Genomic DNA, 19,631 nt, shown 5'->3' with positions numbered 1-19,631 from the left:
TCTTGTAGTTTGGATCCATTGCTCCGTGTCCGCTTCTCTGGAGCAGCAGAAAACAACCTTTCTCCCTCCTCTATGTGACATCCTTTTATATATTTGAACATGGCTATCATATTACCCCTTAACCTCCTCTTCTCCAGGCTAAACATGCCCAGCTCCCTTAGCCGTTCCTCATAAGGCATTGTTTCCAGGCCTTTGACCATTTTGGTTGCCCTCTCTGGACACATTCCAGTTTGTCAGTGTCCTTCTTGAACCTGGTGCCCAGAACTGGACACAGTACTCCAGGAGAGGTCTGACCAGAGCAGAAAACGTGCTTGCTCCATCTTCCATGTTTAGATAGTTGAACATGGCTATCATATCTCCTCTCAGTCTCCTCTTTTCCAAGCTAAACATACCCAGCTCCTTCAACTGTTCCTCATACATCGTGGTTTCCAAACCCTTGACCATCTTCGTCACCCTCCTCTGCGCACATTCCAGCTTAGAGAGTTATCAGCACTACAGTTCCCAAAACCATTAGACAAAAGGCGTGGTGGTGAAAGAGCTCTATAAACCAACAAAATTTGTATTCTCCCTTGCCACCCAGCTTGGGGGACGTGCAGCACTTGAATCATTTTGTGTGCCTTATTTCTATCCTGATTTTCCCACTCCCGACAACCCTGCGAGGTAATAATAATAATAATAATAAATTTTATTTATATCCTGCCCTCCCCAGCCGAAGCCGGGCTCAGGGCGGCTAACAACAATAAAATAATACAACATTCTAAAATCATTTCATTATAAAATTAGTTCAACTCAAATTGATGGCAACCATTGGGCTAAAGTTCTGTGAAGATTGCCAAAGGAGGGGGTCAGGCTGTGCCCTGGCCAAAGGCCTGGTGGAGCAGCTCTGTCTTGCAGGCCCTGCGGAAAGATGTCAAGTCCCTCAGGGCCCTAGTCTCTTGTGACAGAGCGTTCCACCAGAACGGAGCCACAGCCGAAAAAGCCCTGGCTCTAGCTGAGGCCAGCCTAACCTCTCTGTAGGTAGGCCTACGAGATAGCGCTTTGCCCAACAAGCGCCGCAGCTGAGTTGGATATACATGCTGTATTCCTTCCCACCGCTAGGGCAGACACAGATGAGCTCTGGCAACAGCTGCAGGCTACAGACTCACACCTGGACGGCACCGAGAAGGAAGCTGGCGGGCAAAAGAGGCGTCTGAATGCGCTGAGCCAAGAGCTAGGGGAGCTCAACCGCACCGTCAGCTACCTCAGCAGCCAGCTGCAGAGGATGACAAACGCCAGCTTCAACAGTAAGAAATGTGGGGGGCAGTATCCGGGCAGAAGAAGGATCTAGGCACGGGTCACGGGGCCACCCCTGAAATGTAACCTCTTTTGTGCCGGCAGAGTCTTTCCAAAGCATCCTGGGATTCTTCCAGGAGTCACAGCTGGCCCAGCAGCGAGCGAACAGCTCCGTCCACGGCTCTCAGAGCCCGGTGGGTCAGTCCAAGCTCACGCATCAGGCCACCGTTGAGCTCCTGAGACGCAGGGGGGATGCTTTCCGCAAGACGGCAGCTGCTCAGCGGAAGTCTTTGCGCGACCTCCAGAAAAAGGCCGGCAGCCTCAGTCTGAGCAGGATCAACCAGAAGGCGAGTTATTATTCAGGGCAAGGGTGCGGGGCAAGAGAACGGAGGGGAGCAGAGAGGTGTTTGTTAGAGAGGAGAGCTGTGGCCTGGGTGATAGGGATGGAGTGGAAATTCTGGATCGAAGGGCTAATTTGTGCTTTCTGAAATACGGGTTGGGGTGGTGGTGGGGGTGCTGGTAGCCATTGTTTGGAATTTGTCCATCTCATAATTTTGCAGTCCCATTCTCCAGCTAAGTCATGTGTACAAAGATGCATGTGCTAGGATAAAGTGTGCATGTTATTAGTGGGGGGAAAGATACAAAAACACATTATATTAGGGAGCGGCGCATTGTAAAGATGTGCATACGGTAAGCCCCCAACTTACACACATTTAACTAGTGTGCATTTTGCTTTACATCCATGGCAGGAAATCAAAATAAAATGGAAAGTGGGGCAGGGTTCCAGGAAAAATGATTTTGGCCATCCCGCCTGAGCTTGAACCCAATCGATTTTGACTTTATGCCACTTTGGTTTAGGCACGATCCCTGGAACATAACACTTGCATAATGTTATGTTTTTAATGTTTGAAGTTTTATCACTTTATTATTATTATTATTCTGTTGGGAGATGCCCAGAGTGGCGGGGGAAACCCAGCCAGATGGGTGGGGCAATAGTAATAATAATAATAATAATAATAATAATAATAATAATAATAATAAATTATAAGTTGCTCTGGGACTTACTGCATTGGGCGGGGGAACAGAATACAAAACGCTGTATATAAGGTTAAATTTGCATCAAAATTTGCTGGTGAATCTTTATGGGGGATTGTTTGAAAAATATTTGCAGGCTAACATGGAAATGGGGGGAGATGAGAACCTCACTTTCTCCTGCCCCCAGTTCTGGCCCTCCTTTCTCCTGTTCCATTTTTCTATGCAAGGGATGGGGGCTTTCACCAGACTCCTGTTTCCCTGCACTGATCTTGGACTCCTCTTGCTCTAGATCTGCGGAGCTTCTGGAGAAGAGGGCTGTGAGCAGACCCCGTGCGGAGGGGCTTCCTGCCGGGACAGCTTAGGTCAGCGGCACTGCGGAGGCCCCGGCTGCACTGGAGCACTGCCTGTGTCCATGAAGGCCCTCTCTACAGCTCAGAACATCTCCAGCCAGCTGGAGAGCAGCGCAAGGCACCTGGGCACCATTGCCAGCAAGGTACAGTGGCCAGGGGCGCCGACTTATAAAAAATATTGGGGGGGCCCATACCGGGGTCCTGCCCCGGGAAGTTTTCTAAATTTTAGATGAAAATTAGTGAGTTTTAAAGTTTTTTAAAAGTATTTTAGAGTCATATGATCAACATTAGAACCCCGAAAACTCGACTCTCTATAACTCCACACTCCGGGAAACTCGACAAGCCTGAAACACTTTTTGGCTTTGAAAAAAGAAACAAAACATAAACACGCACGGTATTTTCGTAAAAAGCTAATTTAATTTACAGTAACAATTATGCTTATAGACTATTACAGAGCAGTGAATATATAGCTCTGAAAAGACTGAAATGATACTTAAATAAATCCTAAACTATCATTAAAAGAATAAAACATAAAATATTGCTGTCGCACAGTAATAGCACTTTGATTAATAAGTGAAATAGCTAATTTAAGCTTACTTTGAATAAGGCTGAGGGTTCATTAAATAAAAATAATATCTCAAAGTTAATGCTTTAATACAGTTAATAAAGTTAATACAGTATGCCTAATACTGTATGTAAATACTGTAATACTGTATGTAAATAACGGGCTTTAATTGGGTCTTACACCCTAAAAATATTTAAGTATTTGAAAATAACTAATACAGTACTATAGTAATATAGAAATACAGTACTAAACTAGTACTAATATTTCGAAACTGAAAATTTAACATTCTGTATGTATTTAATAAAGATTTTTTATAAAGATTTTTAATATCTGACTGAGTTTGGAGTAGCCCAATGCAAAAATCCTGAGGATCCATGTGGATCCGTGCTTTGTAACCACGTTTTTGCACCACTGTGACCCTAGGCAACAGTGGGTGCGTGATTTTTTTGGTACAGACTGTAGCCATGGACATGTAATGTGATCTGATGGTGAATTTGGAGTGACCCAATGCAAAAATCCTGAGGATCCATGTGGATCCGTGCTTTGTCACCACGTTTTAAATGGGGAGGGAAGGAAAAACACAGAAGGGGCAAGAAGCACAAGAGGGGTGTGCGGAGAAGCAGCTGGCTAAGAATGCAGGGGAGGAGTTTAACGGGGTGGGGGGGAGGAAAGGAAGGCAAAAGTCCCCCCCCCAGGCCAGCCCTCTCTTTCTCTCTCCCACCTGCGAGTCCTAGAGCATGGAGAGGAGGAGGTGGTGGGCTGGAGCCTGCACGCAGTGTGACTAGGAAAGAATTAGAAGGAAGGACTCGATCCTTTCCTTAACCCTCTGCTTGCCAGGAGGGCAGGGGATTCCCTGCTCTTTGCTGAGTTTGAGCAAACGCAGCAACAGAAGCACGTGGGCAGTAAGACCCTGAGGCAGAATGCAGGAAAGCAGCAGCTTCCGCCGGATCTTATTTTTGCCTGATTTTTGCCTTGCCCCTGCGCTCCGGCGAGTCAGCTCCAGGGACCACACATTCGCTCAATAACACGCACAGACATTTCCCCTTACTTTTTAGGAGAAAAAATCTGCGTGTTATAGAGCAAAATTTATGGTTATAATTTTCTTAAATTATTGGGGGGGCGGAGCCCCCCCAAACGAATTTTTGAGGGGGCTCGGGCCCCCTCAGGCCCCATGGAGTCGGCGCCTATGACAGTGGCAGCAGAAGTGTATGTAAACAGGTTAAAAAGAAATGGCATTCACGTTGAGGCAAAGATTTCACTGCAGATTTATTCAAGGGTTGGTCTCCTGTCGGCTTGGGACAGAAACCTTGTGTTTCTCTTAAGGATGGAAAGTTTCAGAACGGTGAAAGAAAAAGCGAGGCCTTTTTTTTTCCTTTCCCACCCTCCTGGGATCTTCTCCCGCTCAGCTACATAGTACTTTAAAGGGTTTGGGGCTGACTCCCAGCTGCACACCTGAGCTGTCTAGCAGAATGGTGAAGTTTCCGAAGGGTGGGAGAAAGCAAAAGTGTTTTGCTTTCCCCCCCTTTCCCTCCCTGAAATCTGCCTATATAATGCAGGTAGGGGATTTTCTTTAACTTCATGGCACACAGGGGCGTCTTGCCAATAGAGGCAAGTGGCGCAGGGCGCCGGGGCGCCAAGTTCTGGAGGGTGCCAGGGAAGAGGCAGAGGCTGGACGCGGCGCCTCCTGGCATCAGCTCACTGCCCTCGCCCGCCTCACTGAAGCAGCACCATGCCCGGAGCCTCCGCCTCTTCCCCACCAGAGGAGTCGCCCTCCAGCCGCTGCCCGCCTCCTCCAGCCCCGCAAAGCTGCCGGCTGCGTCGTAAAAAGGTTGTTAACATTCAGAAATGTGGTGGGGGGCGCCGGAGGGTTCTCTGCACCACAGCACTGGATATACCGTATTTTTGGCTCTATGAGACTCACTTTTTCCCTCCTAAAAAGTAAGGGGAAATGTGTGTGCGTCTTATGGAGCGAATGCAGGCTGCGCAGCTATCCCAGAAGCCGGAAAAAGCAAGAGGGATCGCTGCTTTCACTGCACAGCGATTCCTCTTGCTGTTCTGGCTTCTGAGATTCACAATTTTTTTTTCTTGTTTTCCTCCTCCAAAAACTAAGTGCGTCTTGTGGTCTAGTGCATCTTATAGAGCGAAAAATACGGTACTTAAGACGGCCCTGATGGCATGCATCCTCTCCAAACCTCTTCCCTTCCCCCTTTTCCGCTCTACTCCACTCGCCACAGCTGACACAGCTCATTGCCTGGCTGTTTGCTTTGGGATACTAAGCTTCAGTGTTCATTCTTAGGTGCAAGAAATTCAGGACTTGGCGCAGAATGCCAGGAGCCATGCTCAGGACACTCTGGAGCGTGCACAGGGGGCCTGGAACCGTGTGGAGAAGTCGACGGCCAAGCTGCGGGAATTTATCCAGAGGATAAAGGACTTCCTAGCAGGTAGCAGAACATCAGGCTTGCTCTGAACACCAGTCCAATGTGACATGCAAAGGGATGGATGCGGTGATGTTGTTAATCACCTGCCCTTTGCCCTAAGGTCCCCAGGGCAGCTTACAACGATTAAAACACAATACAGTGGTACCTCAGGTTAAGTACTTAATTCGTTCCAGAGGTCCGTACTTAAACTGAAACTGTTCTTAACCTGAAGCACCACTTCAGCTAATGGGGTGTCCTGCTGCCGCCGGAGCACGATTTCTGTTCTCATCCTGAAGCAAAGTTCTTAACCTGAAGCACTATTTCTGGGTTAGCAGAGTCTGTAACATGAAGCGTATGTAACCCGAGGTACCACTGTATTGAAAACATTTTTAAAACAGCTTGCAAAGGGGCGGGCTGGGGTGGGGGAATATACAGGTTATATAGGCAAGTATATTTGCACTAAGTCATGCCGTGACAATGTTGGTATTTGGACATCTAGATTTAGGGCCGTGTGTGTGTGTCAAGGCAGGGCCGTCTTTAGCATATGCTCCTCTGGGGTGCAAAGATCCGCCCAGCACCCCCAAATTTAGTTTAGCTGCCCCCAAGGGGGGGAAGGCAAAGTTGTTGACCTGTTTTTAGAGGGATGTGAACTAAAAGTTGTTAAGCTTTTTTTGGGGGGAGCGGGGAAATCGCTCACCTGTAACAACGACGCAACAGAAAAAAATGCTTCTGTTTCCTGACTCGGGAGTATTTAACGCTACGAGTAACAGAGCAACAGAGGGGAGGGCGGGGACTTCCGCTCCATTGCTTTTCACTGCCACCGATCGAGAGGGACCGGTATACAGTAGGTATACATTTGGCACCCCCCAGAATCTGGCGCCCGGGTGTACAGCACCCCTTGCACCCCGGGTAAAGACGGCCCTGTGCCAAGACCTACATGGGTGGATGGGAAACAAGGATGGATAGTTCCAGGCCTGTTCTTGTCTCCATAGAGGAAGGTGCTGATCCTGAGAGCATTGAGCTTGTGGCTCAGCAGGTCCTCAACATCTCCCTACCCAGCAGCCCTGATCAGATCAGCAACCTGATTAAGGACATCCGGGATAGAATCAGTCAGCTGGACGGGGTGGACATTATCCTGAACGACACGGTGCACAGCCTGAACCGTACCAGGGAACTCCTGGCAAAAGCGGAACTAGCTAAGTGAGTCTCTATGTTGGTGGGGGGGACAGACCCCCAGATTTTATTTTTGCTAATTGAGCTTTTTTATGTTAATCAAATTGCATATTTCATAATGTCATAATTTGTTCAAGTCCTGATATCATAGCAATATGCACCAGCTTCTGGTCATTACTGGTAAAAACTGGCTGGGCAATGGGGCCAGTTTTTTTGCAGTGTTATAATTGTATCCTGGAAAAGCTAAAACAAGCCCCAAGAATTGTAGCCAGCTCCTCTGCAGTGCATGTGAATGTGATTTGGCCTGAGTTGTGAGCAATACCCAAAACAATAGGTGTCAGTGGTATCGTGTATTTATCTTTATGTTTTTAAAATATGTTGCAAATGGCTTGGAAAACTTTGTGTAATGAGTGACTAATGAATCTAATAAATAAATAGTGTTAATATTAATTGTTAGAGTGTGCCATTTTAGGAGGATGAAGCTTACTTTTTGCAAATTTATTCCATGAGGGGGTATTTAAACTACGGGGGGGGGGGTTGGGGGTGAGGAATTCCAATCTGCTATTTTTTTGTGATTGGACAACACTTAGCTTGGTAAGTCTACGTTTGACGAAGAAGCATATAAAATGCTTTTGTCCTTAAGCCACAAAAACGTGTGTTGCAGTAAGATTGCTAGTCTTTTCCGTGCTCCAACTCTCTGTTATGCTTTATGCCCAGAGGGCGAGCGGAGGGTGTGCAAGAAACCATCACAGAAACACGCGCGGCACTCAATGGAACAAAGGTCAAACTGGAGGCAGCAGAGCAAGCTATGAACAAAACCAAGGAAGCCATCCAGGCTGTGACTGGCCGCGTCAGACAGGTGAGATGAACTGAACCACCTGGCAGCCAGCCTGGTGGTCAGAAAAGCTTCTTTAAACATTTCCTTTACTCTTTCAGAGAGCAGCATAACAGCAGCAGCACACTGCTCATCCACGTTAAACCACGGTTTATTTCAACCAGTGTAATGCCACACTATGGCCACCATGGCAGAGACATGCCAGGCCAGTCAAAGAGCAGACACAAGGCCAAAACAAAAGTCGGTTTGCAACAAAACTGATGGTGCAAATGTGCCCTGAGATTGTCCCTTCCTTCATGATTCTACCCAGTGTGGGGCTGCCTTGCTCTCAGGTCTCCCCAAGGCAGCAGGGAACTGGTAATGATGCAGCAATCCGAGGCTCCAAACTGTGCCAAGCCCCCCCCCATCTTGCTCCTCCCCCTGTAACCGGCTGCAACACACAAGTGCTGGGAAAACAGGAGAGCAATGCAGCCCCACTTCCACAGTCCCATCGGCTGCCACTGCTGCTTCTTGAAGTGAAAAGTTCTGCCCAGGTGGGCTTTCCTCTTTTTCTCAGCAGTCAGCGTTTTGACTGCGCCTTGCGGTTTTTCTTTCTCTCAGGCCGGACGCAAGCTCGAGAAACTGGTCGACGCAGAGTCGAAACTGGAGAGCCGCCTCAAAGGTCTGGCGCAGAACGTGAGCGCATTGCAAAACAAGTCCCAGAACAATCAGAAACTCGCCCAGGAGGCCAAGGGAAAAGCGGAGCGTGCCACCACTGCTGCAGGGAGGCTGGAAAACGTGAGTGTCCCTCTTCCCTCTGATCACCACCACTGGCAACGGCTACTGTGTCAACTTGCCCACACGTCTCTTGCCATGGACATAGATGCCAACACTCTCCATGGCTCAGATTGGCATTTTTCCTGCCTGCCATCGGCATCAATTCCTTCCACCTTCTTCCATGACAACACTTCCCTCATAACCACTTTTTTAAAAGCAACTCCCCCCCCAAAAAAAATTAGAAACCCAAATTCAATTTAATAATAATAAAGTTTATTATGCTACCCATCTAACTGGGTTGCCGCAGCCACTCTGGACAGCTTCCAACAATTTATAAAACCACAGTACAACACCAGCTATAAAAAACTTCCCTATACAGTCATACCTTGGGTTGCGAACGCTGCGGGTTGCGCGTTTTCGGGTTACGGACCGTGCCAAACCCGGAAGTACCGGAACAGGTTACTTCTGGGTTTCAGCACTTGCCCATGCGCAGAAACACTAAATCATGCTATGCGCAGAAGCGCCGAACCACATCAGGTGTGTGCGCAGACGCGGCGCTGCGGGTTGCAAACGTACTTCCCGCATGGATCATGTTCGCAACCCAAGGTATGACTGTACAGGGCTGCCTTCAGATGTCTTCTAAAAGTCAAAAAGTTGTTTATTTCCTTAATGTCTGACAAGAGGGTGTTCCACAGAGTGGACACAAATACTGAGAAGGCCCTCTGCCTGGTTCCCTGTAACCTCACTTCTCACAATCAGGGAACTGCCAGAAGGGCCTCGGAGCTGGACCTCAGTTTTCAGGCTGAATGATGGGGGTATATAGGGCTGAAGCCCTTTAAGGCTTTAAAGGTCAGCACCAACATTTTGAATTGTGCTCAGAAATGTACTGGGAGCCAATAGAGATCTCAATAGAGATCTTTTATGTCTGGTGTTATATGGTCCTGGCAGCTGCTCCCAGTCACCAGTTTGGCAGCCGCATTATGGATTAGTTGCTGTTTCCAAGTCACCTTCAAAGGTAGCCCCATGTAGAACACATCACAGTAGTCCAAGCAGGAAATAACCCAAGCAAACATTGTTAAACCAAACATTGGCCTTCAACAGGTGGGTTGTGTCATGGCCTGATCTAAGGTGAGTCTTCAACTGCAGCTGTACTACTGTACAAATATATGGTAAAAAAAATATTAAGGAATGGATCCGCAAATGCATGCTTAAACTGAAAGTGGGTCCTGGGCTGGCATGGCTTACTGAACCAAACTGAAGTGAATCTCATGTGAACTAGAGGAATCCAGCCAAATAATTGGCTAGAGAGTTAGCACCTTGTTAGCGTCCCTCCAAGCCTTTGCTGTAGTGGTGAGCTTCAATCTCTTGTGTCCCCAGGAGGTGGAGAAAGTGATGAAGAGATACCAGAAGTTGCAGGAGGAAGTGGACAAGCAGCCTCAAGATGCAATGCTCAGGCTGAAAAACCTCAGGGATGAAGCCCAGAATCTCTTGGACAAGGCCACGGGCAGCAAGAGAAAGCTGGAAGGTAGGGACACCACGGGTGTGGTTGGGCAGGATCCCAACCTCAAAAAAAATATATATTTGGTGTTAGAAATGTTTACTCTAAAGGCAACCCCCCCCCTACTGACACCACTGTATGAACACAGCCTGTGTCCTATTTTGGTGTGCAAAATAAGGGAGAGAAGAAGCAGATCTCCAGTCGAGCCACAGGCATTCTGAGCTGGGAAAGGGATGGTGTGATGCTTCAACAGGTGGCGTGTATGTTTTTTGGGGTGTGGGGCCTATATAGCAGGGTGTCTGGAGGTTTTCAGGAAGTTACAACTGAGTGCATCGGGCACAGGTTTGGCATCAAAGGAAGACAAGACAGGCAACTCCCCATTTAGGTGGGGGTTACATTCTGAAGCACTGCGCCTTCAAGTGAAATCGCGTGTATTCGAAAAACCATTGGAAAAGCCTGCAAGCACCCTCTAACCCTCTGGAAACTCCTTTGAAAAACCAGCAGACACCAAACTCCACCACAGTTGCTCCCTCCAAACCTCCTTGCTCAAGCCCCAACACTCCTCAGGCCTCAACGGTCAGTGCAAGGGATCATGGGATTGCTAGGCACTTTCCCACCTTTTTCGCCCCCTTCTGAGCTGGTTAAGGGCCCTTTTGCCATTTTAAGAGTCACTTCTGGGTTCAGCGCGCATGCACATTCACACATTGGTTGTTGCCTATAACAGTAAGTTGGAATGTGTACAGTAGTTTGGAGTTTTCAGGGAGCCTCACACATCATTATTACCCCCCCCCCCGGTGTTTCGCGGATGTGGCTGAGACTGAGAGATGGTGATGTGTCAGGGCTGAGACTGAACCCAGTAAGTGGTACCTCGGGTTAAGTACTTAATTCGTTCCGGAGGTCCGTTCTTAATCTGAAACTGTTCTTAACCTGAAGCACCACTCTAGCTAATGGGGCCTCCCGCTGCCACCGGGACACCGGAGCACAATTTCTGTTCTCATCCTGAAGCAAAGTTCTTAACCCGAGGTACTATTTCTGGGTTAGCGGAGTCTGTAACCTGAAGCGTCTGTAACCTGAAGTGTCTGTAACCTGAAGCATATGTAACCCGAGGTATCAGTGTACATAGCTCAGCTTCATGGGTGCTTTCTCCTGTGGCACATCCTTTTCCACTCCCTCTCCATTAATAATGATAATAATAAATTTTATTTATACTCTGCCCTCCCCAGCCAAGACCGGGCTCAGGGCGGCTAACACCAGGTATAAAAACAATTGATTAAAATACAACTTAAAAACAAGATTAAAGCACAACATTAAAATGCAGCCTCGTTTCAGTAGAAATTCAAATCAAAAACTTTTTGGGGATGAAAACATCAAATTTTCACCAAGGCCAACTATCCAGACTGGTCCTACGTGGGCCAGAAAAAAACCAGGGAAGTCCCCAAATAGGAGTTCCAACACAGAAAGAGAAAGGAAGTAAGAAAGAGGGGGAGGGGATCGAGTTGATTCCAAGCCAAAGGCCAGGTGGAACAACTCTGTCTTACAGGCCCTGCGGAAAGAAATCAGATCCTGCAGGGCCCTGGTCTCATGAGGCAGAGCGTTCCACCAGTGTTGAAAAGGCCCTGGCTCTGGTTGAGGCTAATCTGACTTCCTTAGGGCCCGGGACCTCTAGGGTTTTGCTATTTATGGACCTTAAGTTCCTCTGTGGGACATACCAGGAGAGGCGGTCCCGTAGGTACGAGGGTCCTAGGCCGTGAAGGGCTTTAAAGGTCAAAACCAGCACCTTAAATCTGACCCTGTACTCCACCGGGGGCCAGTACAGCTGGAAAAGCACTGGGTGAATATGAAAAACTGTTGTCACCAGGGCCTTGATCCGTCTTAAAAAAAATGCCTGCCTCTTCTTTTCAGAGCTGGAAGGGCGCTTCGAGGCCAACGAGAAACAAATGAAGGAGAAAGCAAGCGTGCTGCAGAAGCTGGAGGGACAAGTGACCGAACTCCTGCAGTACATCCGGGACAAAGCCACGGCCTATGCTACATGCTAGGGGCCCTGATTCCTGCCAGCTCCGGACTCTGCCGCAATGGGGACCTCCCATACATGTCTCTGGCCGTCTCCTCTCTCTGAGACCCTAGCTGTAGATTTGGGGGCCTTCGTGTAACCCTGTTCTTTTTAATCTCCACCTGATTGTACCAGTTAGGCCCGCCTGGGACCAGGCATATCAGGGCAATTTCAATGCCAGCATCTCATAGACACGCAGTTACGTTGCGGTGGTACCGTTAGGTAAGTTAAGACTCCGGGGTTAATGGGGAAGGGCCGTAACCGTAGAACCTCTGCTTTTCATGCAGAAAGTCCCAGGTTCACAATCTCCAGCATTCTCCAGGTAGGGATGGGAAGACGCGTCTGAAATCCTGGCAAGCCACTGCCAGTCCATGTCGACATTATTGTGCCAGATGGGCCCGGCGGTCTCGCTCAGTATAAGGCAGCTTCCTATATTTTGTAATTGTCTTACAGGGCCGCTCTCTTTAGAGGGCAACGGGTGTTACCTGAATCGTAACGGTTACCATTTTGAGGTTCCTTCTAAATTTGTGATTCCACTTCAGATTCATTATGATAAGCCCATCTTTGTTATTCTCCCTAGATTTCTGTCCTTAAGTCTTGCCCTGACGGCATCTGTTTGGTCCACAGGCTGTCCCAGAACGGTGGCGGGGGGAATAGAAAGCCTTATTCCTGCAGATTATCTGCCCCAATATGTCCACACCAGCTCAATGAATGGATGAGTTCCCCTCTGGGCGACTTCTCTTTGCCCTTGGGCTCTTTTGCTGTTGCCGTGGAAACAAAGCACCCAGCTGCTTCGGCCTGCAGCCTCAGGCATAGACAAGGGATGCAGATTTCTACCTGTTTTATCAAGGGTAGCGGAAAATTGCCTGTGGCTTTCAGTTGCCTCCTGAGGTTTCTTTAACCTCAGCAAAGAAATATATTTAGTCCTGGACTTGACGCCCCACAGCTGCCCCCCTTTCTTGTGAAATGGATGATGTCACACAGAGTGCTTCCCCTCCCACCAAAAAATGGTTCTAGTCAAAAGCGGTATGATGTTCAGCACTTCCTCCGGGAGTTCCCTCCTATTCCACTCAAGATGGGGATGTTCCTTCTTCCCACTTCCTTTCCCCTATGTGAATTGCCTCAGGATACTAATGATTGCACAAATAGCTTTCAATAGTTGTTTGTTTGTTTTCTAAGATGACACAGATTCATAGAAGGTGTCTGTCAACTGCTATTAGTCAACTCTTTTGAGCAAGTGAAGGTGCGTCGCACCCAAGAAGCACCATTTTATTTGGGCAACTGAGAATTTAAAAAAAATAAAAATCCCACAAGCACATCTTTTCCCCCAGCCTGGCAGTAAAAATATAATAAATTAACAATTTGCCGTCTTTTCATTATACCTCAAATAAGTTGTGTGAGACTCTTCACAAGATGGTGGGGTTGACCTTGACTCTTTCTTCCTGACCTGCTCCTCCCATCTTATTGATCCAGAAGGTATATGGGGAAGTGTTGCGTATCAGGGGAAGACAGTGATGCCCAACCACAGACATTCCCTCCTTACCAGCATCTCTTAAGAGAGGTTTAGCTAATCCTTCATTTTAGTAATAAACCCCTTGACCCTCCTGGTTTTCTGGTGTGTTTGCATCTCTGTGACTGATGAAGGTGGTGGTATCATGTCCTCAGAACAGCAGTAACAAAAGACAACTATTGCTATACCCTTTGGCCCTAACAAAGGGCATTTGGGAGCCCCTGTTTCCACCTAGCCCAAAAAGGGGCTCCTATTCCTTCCATAGCAGCGTGTGTGGATTCTGTCCACAAACCGGTATGAGACTCAACATCAAACTTCTCCCAGCCACTGATCAGAGCCAGGCCAGGGATTTAAGGGTGGATGAATAGTGGAAGCCAGATGAGGTCCCTGGTGATGGCATGTGGTGATGGTGTAGGGAATTATTTCCTTGTGCCTGGCTGCTAGCAGAAAGAGGAAAACAATGTGTCACATACAGTATGTTCTCTTCTGACAGTTCCTTCCAAGCTCTAGAGCTGGGAAGTTAAGAAGAAATGGGCATGACAACCTCCACATTCCTTTGTCATTGACACAGCTGAGTTGTCAACTGTTGGCAAGGCCATGATGGGTAATGACACACTCAGGCGCCCATCTGTGCACAGCTTCCTAAATTTTATTAGGAACACGCTGTTTTTTGTCAAAGCACTGCTGCGTGAACCGGGCAAACATCCAGATATGCTCTCTATACCGTAAAGACACTGGGAAAACACTGCTTTTATCAACTTCTCCTCAACACTATTACTTTCCATAATATGCAATTTGATAAGATAGCAAAAAAACGAATTCCTGTTTTTGCAGATGAGGACCAGCTATCTTCCACATATAATTACACCCAAAGGGAGAAGCAGTTTGCCAATGTGATGCTTTTAACATCTTTCCCCTTGCACAAAGGCCAGCAAGGCATATGCAGAGTTACCCTGGCTGGGACTGACTCGTCCAACATCACATGTTGGCTGGTTTGCAAATGTGGGATTTGTGCCCGGGACCACACACACAAATGAATTTATCATGTCCTATGGCTCTGTGATGCCTGGGAATCGACCTCTTAAAATGGCAAGGCATCTTGTGACACTTTAAAGATTAGCACATTTATTGTGGCAAAAAATTTCCTAAGCCACAGTCCACACTTCAGCTTGATGTAATCCCATGGGATGCGGAACGGGGACATACAGTAGTGAATATACGTTTGCCAATTCAAGATTCACTTTGTGCATCTGATGGCTGTGGCCCCTGAAAGCTTATGCCATAATAAACCGTAAGGTGCCGCAAGACTCCTCGTCGGTTTTTTGCTACGACAACTGGTTGTTGTTTTTGCCCATCCTACCCATCTGGAAATGTTTAAAATGTAAGTCAGCACTTAAAAACAGGAGCATTTTTGGCCACCCTGGACTGCTTGGACATTTGATCCGCCGCAGTCCGCGTTCTATGAGTGCAGCCTTTTGAACTGGGTGGGGATCTCTGGCTTCCTGTAGCATCCGTGCAATTGGCATCTGAGCTGCTTGATCCTGTCTCCCTGTCCTGCAACTGAGAAGGGTTTTCCTCTGAACTTCCTCCCCCCCCCCCCGCCCCGCAGATGGTTTGCATGATGGTTTGATGGGATCTCTAGCAAGGAGCTGTGAATAAAGGAAGTTCTCGTGGTGAGTGGGGTAGCAGCACGGGATAATTCAGGTCAGTGTGCTGTGCGTTGGGCTCTCTCTGCATGGAAGAGAGAACAAGCCAGGAAAGGCACATTCCAGCCCAGCTACAGGACCAGCCCACACTGCACAGGAGAAAAGCTGGAGCATGCTCAGTCCTCGCAGGAATGGGAGCCTTCATTCACCCACCACAGTGAGAGAGAGGCACCGATGTGACGCTGGCATATCCAAACATCGAAAACAAGATGCTGCCCGTCCATCTCTCTCTCTCTCTCTGATTTTACTCTCCTTCCAATAACTTTGAAAGCGGTAGTGTGCCATGCAGCAGCAATGACTTAATGTTGGGCCTGGCGATCCCCGAGTCTTGGGAAATGTTGGAGATAAAACATTGCAAACATTGAATGCAAAAACACTGCCCATTTAGAATGATCAAGAAATATCCACACAGCTTCGAAGGAACGGCAGGGTTCTCTCTCAAGACAGACAGAATATGGCAGAAGGGCATGTTGAATTTTCAACTTTCAAATTCCCATAATGAGGGGTGCCAAAATGTTTTAACATAACCTGGGAATTCAGAAGATATTTTGGTCAAAGTGATATGATTTAGTTTTGGTAAGTAAAATGTGTGTAAAATTACATAGAAATCACCAATGATTGTCAAGTACTTACAGTATTATTATTATTATTATTATTATTATTATTATTATTAAGCATTACTTGACATTTTCAGTAGGTAAAATTAAAAACTTACTAGACTTACCAAGCTAAGTGTTGTCCGATCACAGCAATAATAGCAGATTTCCTCACACTCAAAAACATATTTTTAAGATCCCCCTCACTGAAGAAATTTGCAAAAAAAAATTAAGTTTCACCCTCCTAAAATGAAATGCCCTAATGTGGCAGTTCACATCTGGGTTTCAAAACCCTAAACACTGGGGGTAGGAGAAAGCTTTGCTCCAGTTGCTATAGAGTCCACAGCGACCGGAACAGACTTCTTCTCTGCCCCAAGCTTTCAGTCTTCTGAAAGTGGAACCCAGAAGCGGATTGCCACATTCTAGGCATATTGATTCACACAGCTTTAAAAATGTTCTAAAAACCCTTTTAATAAATAAAACATTTCAAATAAATAAACAGCATACTGTTTTTGTACAAGTAATGCAGAATGGGGTTGGGTTGTTGTTGTTTTTTGTGAAACCCTATTCCTGTAAGCATGCATCAGAAAAGAGGGAAGCTTCTTGGGTTTGCCAATCGAAAGGTTGGTGGTTCGAATCCACGCAACGGCCAACCTAGCAGTTCGAAAGCACAGCAGTGCAAATAGATAAATAGGTACCACTGTGGCAGGAAGGTAAACGGCGTTTCCGTGCGCTCTGGTTTCTTTCCCATTGTGGCAGAAGCGGTTTAGTCATGCTGGACACATGCCCTGGAAACCTGTCTGTGGACAAACGCCGGCTCCCTCAGCCTGAAAGCGAGATGAGCGCCACAACCGCATAGTTGCCTTTGACTGGACTTAACCATCCAGGGGTCCTTTACCTTTATCTATTACTGCATCAGAAAAGAGGTGAAGGGAATCCACCCTTTTAATCATCTTTGATTCTCAGTTGGTAAGTGATCGTGAATATGTCCAGAGTTTTGGAGGAGATATATATGGTTGTCAGCTCCTGACCTGAAGACGACTCCTGAGTTTTAAAGAGACGATGTACAACTCTACATTTATGGGAGGAGGAGGAGCTCCTATTAAAGGAAAGAGAAATAACCATCGAGGTCAGAAGGGGATGGGGAACTCAGTGATGACAGCACACATGCTTTGCATACTAATGACCTCTGTTTGGGTTATTTGCATATCAAGGTAACGTGGGAACCCTGGAGAACCACTGCCAATCACTATAGACAACATTGAGTTACATCAGTGGTAGGGGAACCTCAGGCCAAGGGGCCTAATGTGGCTCTCCAGACCTTTTTATCTGGCCCTCAGGACCATGACCCCTCTCCCTGTCCCTGCTCCATGTTCTCCTGGAGTGCTTTTGCCTGGCTGGAATGTGTTGTTAAAGGGAGATACTGCCTCTTGCTAGCCTGGATTGGAAGATGTCCGAAGTATCCAGCCGTGCTGTTGTTATATGATTCTGAGCATCCTTAGTGTGACAATAGATCTTTTGCAGTAGCACCCGAATATTAGCAGATCCAAGCAGATCAGGGCTGTTTCCAGATGGGTGGCTCATGCTAATAAGAAATCACCGTCCTTCTGCTATAAGGTTCAAGTACAATTGCAGTTGGCTTTCTATGCTGCTGGGAATATTGCACTTTTTCTGCACATTCATCCTGTTAAAAAACAAAAAGAGAGAAGAGGGGGAAAACCAATAATAATGATAAATACTAAAATACAAATAACGATAGACAACCAACAGATCACATCACTATGTGAATCTGAAATTAAGCATATAAATTAATATAAGCTCTCCAGATGTCCAAATTGATGCCCATGTAAAATACGTTTGAATGTCGCCAGAGTAGTGCCTTTGTGCAATATACAATACGTATTTGCCCTCCCAAGATCAAAGTGTCTTAGCCACCGTAAGAGCTTGCAAAATCCACTTGTGTTGTCCATCCTTTCATCTCCTTACTGCAGGAATATAGTCTAAAAGCACGCAAACATCTCCAAATATCAAGGATTTCGCCACTGCGAAATTGATGTGTCAGCTTCAGACCAAAAGGAACGTCTCACTGGACAAGCCCACACCATATGCCTCAGTTTGGCACTTCCAACATCTAATTGTATTAAGGCAATGCCTTCCTATACAAACGTTCCAAGCCAGAGGCCAACACCACATCTTACTGCAGTGAATTCTTTCTCTCACCTGTCCTCCATCTGCTACCAGTTTGCCTACAATGCCACCTCCCCTTACCTTATGAAGCTCTGGTTTCCCACCCCCCTCCTGTTTAATTAAATCTTCCTTTTTTATTATTCCTGCAGACTTTTGCCTGACAGGTTGATAATGTTTTTCCTGTATTTGCTGTTTGATATTACTGTTTTATTGTGATGCTTAGTTACAGATAGGTAGCCGTGTTGGTCTGCCATAGTCAAAACAAAACAAATTCCTTCCAGTAGCACCTTAAAGACCAACTAAGTCAGTTCTTGGTATGAGCTTTCGTGTGCATGCGAAACAGAGAACTGGTGGCCCTCCAGCTGTTCTCCAGAAGAAGTGTGCATGCACACGAACAGCACAATATTGTTCTCTGTTCTCTGTTCTCCAGCTGTTCTCCAGAAGAAGTGTGCATGCACACGAAAGCTCATACCAAGAACTGACTTAGTTGGTCTTTAAGGTGCTACTGGAAGGAATTTGTTTTATTGTGATGCTGTGAGTCTAACCATTGTTCACTAAACCTTGAATCTGCTCCTTTCCAAGCATTCCTCCCAGACTTTCCTAAATAGGAAACATACAATTTTGGATCGATTACCTGCATTCAAATGATGTGGCCTGTGATTGACAACACATGTAGAATTCCAGACACACCCTCCTTGAAAAAAAGGCAGAGCAATGAAAAAAATACACACAGCTATTCAAATTAGGGGTCCTGATTTTAAATCGAAAGACAGATTTAGGTAATTCTGAAATTAGGCCTAACCTGATTGTAAAAATCCCAGATGAGATCCTAAGAAGCAGTTTGGTGGGACTTACTTATTTGAGGTTAGGCTTCCTATGTGCTTAACAGCCATGTGATAGACAGAAAGTCAACAAGTAAAGCTTTCTATTCACTGTATCTTTATGCTGTGGAAAGCCGCAACTGAATAATTTCTGCATGTCATCATGCCAAAGTGATAAAATCTATTCCTATTTGAAAATACCTCCACAGGTGAAAGTCTATTTAATTCCTCCATGAACGTTGTTATTAATGTGTGCACTCACTCACACAAACCATATTGTTTACAGTGGAAATATTTCCCAAGAACAAATCTCAGTGCAGCTGCACTATCACTTTCTAGTGATCGTTCCTAAAGATAGCCTCACTTTTACGTTAAGTCTTAAAACAATGGCAAGTTAGACTCACACAAAGACCAACATCTCAAAACAAACAGGAATGCCATATTTTCCAGCTCTTGAAAGCCAGATGATGCTTGTAGCCTGATGTTGAGGCTATCATCATGTCTCTTGCTGACTATCTCCTGAGAGCAGGCAAATTTTTTCCTCATGACTGTTTTAAGAAATGATTCCCACTGTCATTGCAATTACTTCTCCTTCCCTGCAAGAAAATAACACTCTGTTCCGAAGACTTGTTGGCCTGAGACTAGGGAGCCAGACTCTATCCATCAGTCACAGAAGAACCAAGGTCTGCTCTGTTGTACGTGTTTATGTGCGCAGGTTTCCTCAGAGATTAAAAAGATGTAATAATATAATGATGGTGGTGATGACAAAAATAGAAAGAAAAACATCAAAAAGAGTGGACATAATTTAACTATTTTTTTATTTTACAAATGCTTTCCTAGTCTTTTCCTGTGGAAATGTA

General features: G+C 46.4%; 1 protein-coding gene and 1 long non-coding RNA gene across 2 annotated transcripts in view; one reads left to right on the top strand and one right to left on the bottom strand.

Annotated features, from left to right (window-relative positions):
• Positions 1-13,555, top strand: part of LOC309337313 (laminin subunit beta-1-like) — a 70,222-nt gene extending 56,667 nt beyond the window's left edge. Inside the window, exons 27-35 of the mRNA XM_081854093.1 lie at positions 1,099-1,283; positions 1,378-1,619; positions 2,597-2,800; positions 5,519-5,663; positions 6,632-6,839; positions 7,530-7,671; positions 8,248-8,424; positions 9,781-9,928; positions 11,804-13,555. Of these exons, the coding sequence (XP_081710219.1) occupies positions 1,099-1,283; positions 1,378-1,619; positions 2,597-2,800; positions 5,519-5,663; positions 6,632-6,839; positions 7,530-7,671; positions 8,248-8,424; positions 9,781-9,928; positions 11,804-11,937 (1,585 nt within the window). The 3' untranslated portion in view covers positions 11,938-13,555. The remainder of the gene's footprint in view (positions 1-1,098; positions 1,284-1,377; positions 1,620-2,596; positions 2,801-5,518; positions 5,664-6,631; positions 6,840-7,529; positions 7,672-8,247; positions 8,425-9,780; positions 9,929-11,803) is intronic.
• The window catches only part of LOC309337428, a 303,990-nt gene that overhangs the window by 3,446 nt on the left and 280,913 nt on the right, over positions 1-19,631 (bottom strand). The window lies entirely within an intron of this gene.

This window comes from Podarcis erhardii (genome assembly GCF_964252035.2).
Source record: "Podarcis erhardii genome assembly, chromosome: 2".
NCBI classification, from domain to species: Eukaryota; Metazoa; Chordata; class Lepidosauria; order Squamata; family Lacertidae; genus Podarcis; species Podarcis erhardii.
The sequence above is the reverse complement of the archived record's forward strand: the minus strand, read 5'-3'. Positions and strand labels throughout refer to the sequence as shown.